Genomic DNA, 8,728 nt, shown 5'->3' with positions numbered 1-8,728 from the left:
TTACAACTCAGTATGGAACTAGGATTGTTGCTAATATAAACGACGAATTTAACATTTATCTACCATCAAGAACTATTCAACATCTAAAAGATGATAACTTCCTGAAGAGTTTGAATGAATTAATAGATTCAAACTATCGGTTTCTGCGTTATCATGGTGGAAAATATAATAAATTTGAATTTATTAATTCTAGTCTTGATATAAAAATGACCAGTGGAATTATTTAATCAATAAAATATTGGATATCAATATAAATAATTCATTGTTTTTATTTATAATCCCTTGTTTTAAATTTAAGATCAATATTTATAATTCAAATGTTAATGTAGATATATCAGGGATTATATTTTTAATTTAAATTCCCGCGCCTCTTACAGTAGTGACATCTACTATTAGTTTAAATTCTACACATCTTACAACAGTCACATATACTATGTTTATTTATCGCGGGGAATGTGAGTGGCTCAAACAACCTTCTCCACCACGATCTTTTACCATGCCACCTTTAGGAGAGTAGTGAAAGGTGTTTTCCAATAGTAATAGTATGCTACCGCTGTTGGACTATATCCCCCACCCTCAACCATTTACCTATGCCCGGCGCGTCTTAATATTTAAGTTACCTTTTATTATTCAGGAATTTATTATTATTTCTTATACCTAAGCCATAATATTGTTAGAATTATAATAATCTGATTTATGATAAAAATTTTAATTATTCGATTTTATATCTTTGTTAATTTTGAAAGTCAATATTTTTCAAATATTTATAAAGAAATATATATTATTATCTCAATTAATTGATGAAGGAACACAACGTATAATTTTCTTAAAAAAATGATTATTATTATTATAATTAGATTTATGATGAATAATTTTTAAAATTAATTTTATATCTTTATTTATTGATTTTGAAACTCAATATTTATAAAGAAATATACATTATCTTAATTAATTAAGGAACATAAAACATAAAAATTATTTAATCATCATCTTGATCATTCTCGAAAAATCCTTCATCTTCTAATACATTGTTGGTATTAACCTGCTGAATCGCTACAACAATTGCTTGTCTTTGTCGGTAGAAATTTATCATTCTTCTAAATAAACCACTTATCCAATCGCCAATTGTCACATAATCATCATTGTTTATCTGGATATCTGCTTGCTTCATAAAAGTCCATGTCAAGCATTGATTGCTGATAATAATGTTTGTTGTTACTTCATCGATTATAATTTCTGAACCATCAATCTCGTAATCATCATCATGCAACAATTTTTGAGATATGTCTCGGAAAATTAAATTAATTATTTGGCTAGATGTTCTTACTCTGACCCATTCACTTGGAATTAAGATGCTGTAACAAAGCTCAGGACCCATCGAAGGATACACTGTAATAAATCAAGATGAATTTTAATGAATAGATAAAAAGTGTATAATTGTAACATATAAAAACTCACCTGATAGATGCAGCCCATTTTGCACCACATACTTATCATAAATTTCAGGGTACATTTCAATCAAAAGATCACCTGAAAATATGTACCGATTTGGTGATGGTTCAAGATCTCCAGGTACCTTAAACCACCAGGATAACTCTTTATGACTTATATCTAGAACTGTTGCAAGGTTGTTGATAGTTACGATGGAATCATGAAATTTTTCACCTCCCAGAATTAACGCACCAAGTTCTACCACTATTAAGTCCCATAAGGTATTCGGATCAATTGTATACCATTCTACAGGGAATATAATTTCATATGATAAGATATTACCCATCTACAAAAAATTATTACTCTATTAAATAATTTTCCAGCTTTTTATACAATATTTCTTAGATTAAATAAACTCTATTATATGTTAAATTACCTTTTTACTGTTGTTGTTGTTGCTGTTGTTGGTTTCAAGTTTTGAAATATTTCTAAAAATGATAGATTAATTAACTTATTCATGAATATTATCATAGTTATTAGTATTATTATTATTATAACCGTTATTATTAATAAATATATCTAATAATCATAGGAATTATATTTAAAACTAGCACTTATACATTGAAATTATTTTTTTATTTTTATTAAAAAATAAATATTATTATTATTAATTTGATGATTAATTTTCGTATAATTTTCAAATATTCTACATGTGAAAATTTTTGTAATAATTTATCCAATAAAAAAATTCTAAAAATTTCCAGATGTCGGCTAACTTAATTATTAATTATTGATGATTATATTATGAATGAAATAATCAAACATATGGAATAAATTTTAAACAATAATGATGTTAAATAATTGTTATTTTAATTGAACACAAGCATTGATATTTTTTTATTGAAAATTAAATTATTGTTATTAATTTGATAATTATTAGTGATTAACTTTATGACATGATTAAATAATAATGAATATAAAATATTGATAACATATAGATTGCAATTATTAATTGACGAAATTATACAATAAATAGTAAAAAAAATAACTTACGTTATGAATGTTGTTAACGTTTTTACAAAACTGACGCTTTACAAGTTTTAGCTTGTCTATCTTCACATAATTTTCATCTACGCATTATTTTCTTTCTTCCTATTATAAAAAAGTTCCATAACATCGACCAATAGAAACTCTTAGGCCCAAAACGTATCATGCTGATTGGTTCTTTTATTAAACATACACTATACACAACCGGCAAGTTGGTATTTTGATGTATATGAACAATTGACAATAAACATTGTCATGCAGAAATTATTGGATATATATAATAATCATTTTTCAGTATACCTAAATGCAAAATTTGTTCAAAATTGATTTATTTTTTCAATAACATATCAACCTATCAAAATTCTGCTACCGGTTAACGTTTGGCGCGCAGAAGCAGCCAGTTTGAATAATAAAAAATTTTTCTCGTAACTGTTAGAATAACTCAATTTCGTATTCGAAAATATTTTTTATTATTAATATTATAAATAAAATAAAAAGTTATTGTAATTTTATCAAATTAATTTAATGATAGTCGGTAAAGTTTTCATATACACTATAGTTGATGTTTAATCGATGACAAGACTCATACACTCACGCCATCTCTAGTGTCAAATAAGCATCAACTGTGGTGTATTTTGATTGCACTTGCAAAAGTTGTTTTGGAATACAGCAACATCCGCGCTTCTTCAGAGATGAATATTACTAATTATTTCTCTCAAGAACTATAGTTTCGATTCTAAAAAACGTTTTTATGAAGTAAAATTACTTGGTAAGATATAATGTCAAATCAGCGTCATCTCGTGGAGTAAAAATCAATTCAGCTTAAAATTATTTGAAAATATATATATTTATTTGAAAATTAAAACTACTTGATCGGGGAAAATAAAAAGATTAAATTCATATTTTAATAAATTTATTGATTATTAAGAAACCAATCTTTTAAATTTTTTACATTTTCTAGTGCACATGAATCAGTTAAATAATAATGATATTTACAGAAATTATTATTACATATTTTCATGCTTTTCAATGATGGACATTTAAAATCATCAAGATCAATTACAATTTTGTTACATTCAACGTGATTTTGAATCCATAACTTTTTCTCGATACCTTTGACATAAATAATTTTTTTATTACAAGTTAAATAATTGAGAACTTCTTTGAGCTTGTAATATGAAGTTGTTCCAGCATTCCAACCGATTCCATGATAATTTCGGATCAGCCAGGTATTCAGACGTTGATAGTTGACTGGTAACACCTTCCAGTGATATGGCGGTTGAAATAGTGTGCATGATAACTCTTCAATATTATCAATATCATGTTGAATTGTTATTGAGGCCAACTCCTTAACAATGAAGCGATTATCAGCTCCTCTGAATCCTTGAATGTCTACAATGATCTCCATTCTTACTGCTCTCGATAACGAGAAGTGACTGAATGATGACTCTTAAAGTCAACTCAACCTTTTATAACCCGATCTCTGGATTTACCCCCACCACTCGATAATCTTATTGGTCAATTATTTCTTCTTGGTTGATTGATAATTTGATTGGTTATTCAAAGTACACAGTAGATTTTTCAACTATGTAGTATATGACACTATCCAACAGTTCTGAACCTGTTCAAGGTCTCGTAGCTGGGCAGTTTTTCTTTGTTCTATTTCTGTTGCGTAGTAGATGACGTCATCTCATTTTTACAGGTTATGTTTATGCTTTCCTGCCATTTAACTCATTTTACAGGTTATGTTTATCTTATATATTTTTATACTTATTATAGTAAGGTTTATAGTTAAAAACGCAAAATTACAAAAAAGTTTTTTCTTTATTTGCTATTTTTAATTACATTAAGTTTATTGATTATTTTTAATTACAATAAGTTTATTAATCAGTACAGGTTCAATAATTTTATTTAATTCTTGTATTCGTCGGCGAAATCGTTCTCCGTCTCTTGCTGCTTGTTCCCATGGACCTTTCCTCGCTTGTCTGGATGCAAAGTCCCACACATACATGTAATGTATGGTGGGCTTGGGGTCAAACTGTACCATTAAGTAAGTTTTCTCACAGTGCTGCTGATGGGATTGTACTCAACTATTCGGTCGTGAATTATTAAGCAGTAAGCAGCAGTTTGATTTGGAAACTGTGCTGACGATTCAAACTCCAGACGTATATCCACAGGTCCAGACTTGATTGACTCGTTCTGCTTGGAACAGTCAATTATATACAGAGGTGCTGTACTTAGAAATTTTTTCTTAGCCAATAGCGGTTCAGCTTCTTTTCCATAGTAAGCACTTTGAAAATTTGTGTACATATCATACATCAAGGCATACTGATTATGCACAATGTTGAGGTTCAAATTTCCATATGGATAACTCTGAGAGTTCAAGAACAGCTTAATGTCTCTTATGCTGCAGTGATCAAACTCGCTTGCGTTTTGATTCGATTGATTCTTTCTTGCTGTTTGGAATCCAAGGATAACAAAACGAGGTTTCTCAAGCTGATTTGTTGTTTTGATTACCCAAATATGCTTGTTGGTAGCTGGTAGCAGTGGATACTCCTACAATTCCCAAGTCCGGAAACTGATTGGAATAGCTGGATCGGAGGTTATGTAATTCAACACCTCGATTTTTTGCTTGTCAGACATTGTTATGTATGGTACAATCCACTCAATTTTTTGAATCGTAATTGAAACATTTTCATTCTCAACGGTAACAACATAAGCATTTTGATCAGTATTTGATCTGATCAGTATCAATTCATGCTTGGCATTCACGATAATTCGTTGATAATCTTCAGCAAATCCAAGAATGAAACTCAGCGGTACTGAGACATCAAAGTAACCGCTATTATCAGTCAGCTTGTTGTCATCTTCATTAACAATCCAACCAGCATTTTCCAGAATATTTTGTTGTCCCGGACTCAGAGAAGCGTATCCTTTCATAACACTGGTGATACCAACATTCTTACATCTATCGATTTCTACACCATTGAGTTCATAACGTATCTCTTCAAACATATGACAAACAGCCATGTTGACCATCTTCGTAGTAGCACTTACAGCAGTACCATCAGCTTTCCTCATTCTTCCATAAAAATGTAATGTGCTCTTGCTTGGGAGCAAGCACAGATCTTGATGTTGAACAGCAATCCTGATTTCATCACTGTTGTTGAATGTTGATGATGCATATGGTAAGTGTGAATGAGCTTCACAGTGTGTAATAGACTCATCGAAAATAATTGATTTTTTTATATCTAAGATTTCCGCCATGGTATCACACAAGCTAGACAACAAAAATTTATTTTTATCTTGTGAATTTTCCACGTAATTTTAGTCCTAGACTTTTTAGGAACTCTGCGTTTTGACGTGTCAACACTTTCAGAACTCGATGATGACTGATAATCTTTGGACATCCTGCAATCCTTTTATACCCGTTACCAGTCTTTGTCTCATATACGATACCCATTACAGACTTTTTATATGCAGTCTTATCGTTATAGTCTCGCCACGGAAATTTGCTATTCTCCCGTCCTGATCAACAATGCGGAGCCTCAAGTTGAGTATTGCTCGTACGGCGACTGGTAGTTAAATGATGTTTGTTGGCACTTCCACTATCTTATATCCTGCTGGAACCCTCGGGAAAAATTCATGGATTGTGTGATTCTTCTCACCATTGATGTACGATCCAGTAGTTATATTGCACTCGACTCTCAGAGCATTGATTTTCAATATTTTGACTGGTAAATCAGATTTATGTGCTGTGTTAGGTTCAAGCACGCGGTTGGTAAATCCAAGTAATGATCCAATGGAATCTTCAGGCTCAAAATTTATATATTGATCACATTTTATTTCACTTCTCAACTCATTGTTGTTTGCTTTTAAAGTGAAACTTAGTTCAGGTAATGTCTTGATTATATAAGTTTCAATATCTTTAATTTCATAACTCCCTGTTGGTATAGTTATTTCTTGAAATCTCTTGATTGTACTTCTTTTGGATCTTTTTGATGACACATAAAATTTATTAGCACCAACATCAATATTTGGTATTGAATTAAATGTCAGGAGCTTAACGAGTCCAAGTACATAATTTTTGTTGGTGATAGCTCAATCGGCGGAAAATAATTTGCCTCCAGTATGGAGGAGTTTCCGGATAGTGTCAAGGTGAATGACTCTGCCATGACTGACGCTTGTTGTCCCGACTCACTTCAATTTATAGTTGTCCAGCCAGGAATTTTAAGCACAAATGTCCACATATGATTGTATCAAAGTCTTGATATCTTTTATGATTGTACTTTACGCTACCTACATCGAGATATTTCATCAAGTCTTGTGGGGTTGTAGATTACCAAAACTGTCAAAGTAAATTACTTGATTATGATTCTTCTTGTATGCAACCCAGTGAGTTCCAGATCCAAGTTTATCATCTAAATTTATTATTGCTGATTCGTTTGTCTTTGGTCCAGATTTTGGTAAATCATTTCTCATAAAAACTCCTCGAAAATTTGGAATTTTAAGCAGCTTGACATATTTTAATAAGTCGATGTTAGTCAGTGCTCGATGTGGTAGCTCTACTGGTTTTTTGACTTCTTGCAGCCAGCTCCTTCTGAGTATTGTTTCAGATAAAGTCCCATACCACTGCGGTAAGGTTTGAGGTATAATCCTCTACCTACAGCTATTTCCTCCATCTTCAAGTTGTGACGCTTCTTTTCAGCTAATTGATTTTTGGCTGCGCTGGCATCGTTCACAGCTTTTGCAACACCTGCAGCTCCACCTGTTAGAGCACCAACCGCTGATAACCCTGCAAACAGGGGAATCAAGAATGGAAGTACTCCACCAAACTTTGATGGAACTGGTAGAATACGAGGCAATCGAACGTTTTTCTTCCCACCAACTTTCTTGACAGCTTTGCGGGCACCTCCAAGAGCTGTTTTAACTGGATCTCCACCAGGCTGCATGGACTTTTTAGCTTCATCAACAATCTGTCTCAGAGCAACATCCTTCTTCTTGGTTGTCTTTCTTTTGACTGTCTTACGCTTCATTGTTTTTCTTTTAATTGTCTTACGCTTTGTAATAGGTTTTTCTTTTTTAAGACCCATACCGAAACGTTTTTTCAACTTCATGATTTTATTCACACTCCAAGCAGCAGCTTTTTCACCAATAGCAGCGTCTCTTGCTTGAAATCGTTGCCACGCTTTCTCAGCAAGGATTTTATCAGCCTCGTGACGGGCTTCTAAATTTTCACGATTTTTTGAGTAAGCTATATCATGTTCCTTACACGCAACGTCCAGAGGATTTATACCTGGATCACCTCGAGCTAACCTCTTAGCTAACTTTGTACCTGGACCGCAGTACTGGTACCCAGGGATATGGAGTTCAAGTGGGAGCTTATTGATTATGTTGTTGAATAAACCTTTACCACGTCTGCTCTCAGACATGTCACATCAAAGACTGACTCGCTTATCTATATAAGCCGGTATATATACCTCTTGAGCTCAGAATCTAATCAGCAGTCATGGGCAGCAAATCAAGAGCTCAGTTGCCAGTTATCAATTTTGATCAAATTGTTCAAGGGACCGGTGTGAAACTCAAACGACACGGTGCATTACTTCCCAACAGTATCCGTGCAGTGTTTTGCGGACCATCAAACTGTGGAAAGACCAACGCTCTACTATCCCTTATTGTACATCCAAACGGTTTGAGGTTTGAGAATATATATCTTTACTCAAAGTCTCTTAACCAACCAAAGTATCAGTTCCTGGAGACACTGCTTAAACAGATTGATGGTATTGGATTCTTCACATTCAGTGAACATGAAGCTGTAATCAAGCCTGAAGATGCTGAACCTAACTCTCTGATGATATTTGATGATGTTGCTTGTGAAAAACAGGATCATATCAAGGCTTTTTTCTGCATGGGTCGACACAAGGATGTTGATAGCTTTTATCTCTGTCAAACTTATACACGAATACCGAAGCATCTGATTAGAGATAACGCAAACTTTCTCGTTTTGTTTCGTCAGGATGAAATGAATCTGAAGCATATTTATAATGATCATGTCAATACAGACATGTCGTACAACTCATTCAGAGATTTATGCTCGGCATGTTGGAATAAATATGGGTTTGTGGTAATAGATAAAGACAGTGAATTGAACAGTGGTAGGTATCGCAAAGGATTCGACTGCTTCATTAGTATAAATTGAGGTACATTAGAGTGTGATAGTCATACATGCTGTAGACGTTAACCTGTCAAC

At 32.6% G+C, this 8,728-nt stretch overlaps 1 protein-coding gene across 1 annotated transcript; it reads right to left on the bottom strand.

Moving 5' to 3' along the window:
• Positions 1-979: 979 nt before the first annotated feature.
• On the bottom strand, positions 980-2,715 carry LOC141534071 (uncharacterized). Its single transcript, XM_074253211.1, has 4 exons — positions 2,485-2,715; positions 1,868-1,919; positions 1,459-1,777; positions 980-1,389 (listed from the first exon to the last, which is right to left on the bottom strand). Exons 3-4 carry the CDS (start codon positions 1,775-1,777, stop codon positions 980-982), a joined length of 729 nt encoding a protein of 242 aa, XP_074109312.1. The 5' UTR covers positions 1,868-1,919; positions 2,485-2,715.
• Positions 2,716-8,728: the final 6,013 nt, after the last annotated feature.

Source organism: Cotesia typhae, unplaced genomic scaffold (assembly GCF_013202065.1).
Source record: "Cotesia typhae breed Kobodo isofemale line unplaced genomic scaffold, CoteBio_Ctyphae scaffold_13, whole genome shotgun sequence".
Lineage (NCBI taxonomy): Eukaryota > Metazoa > Arthropoda > Insecta > Hymenoptera > Braconidae > Cotesia > Cotesia typhae.
This window is presented reverse-complemented; position numbering and strand designations above follow the sequence as displayed.

Coding starts and splice junctions, on each gene's coding strand:
- LOC141534071 (XM_074253211.1), bottom strand. CDS start 1,777: ATGGGTAATATCTTATCATATGAAATTATATTCCCTGTAGAATGGTAT. Junction 1,390..1,458: donor AAATGGGCTGCATCTATCAG/GTGAGTTTTTAT, acceptor GATTTATTACAG/TGTATCCTTCGATGGGTCCT.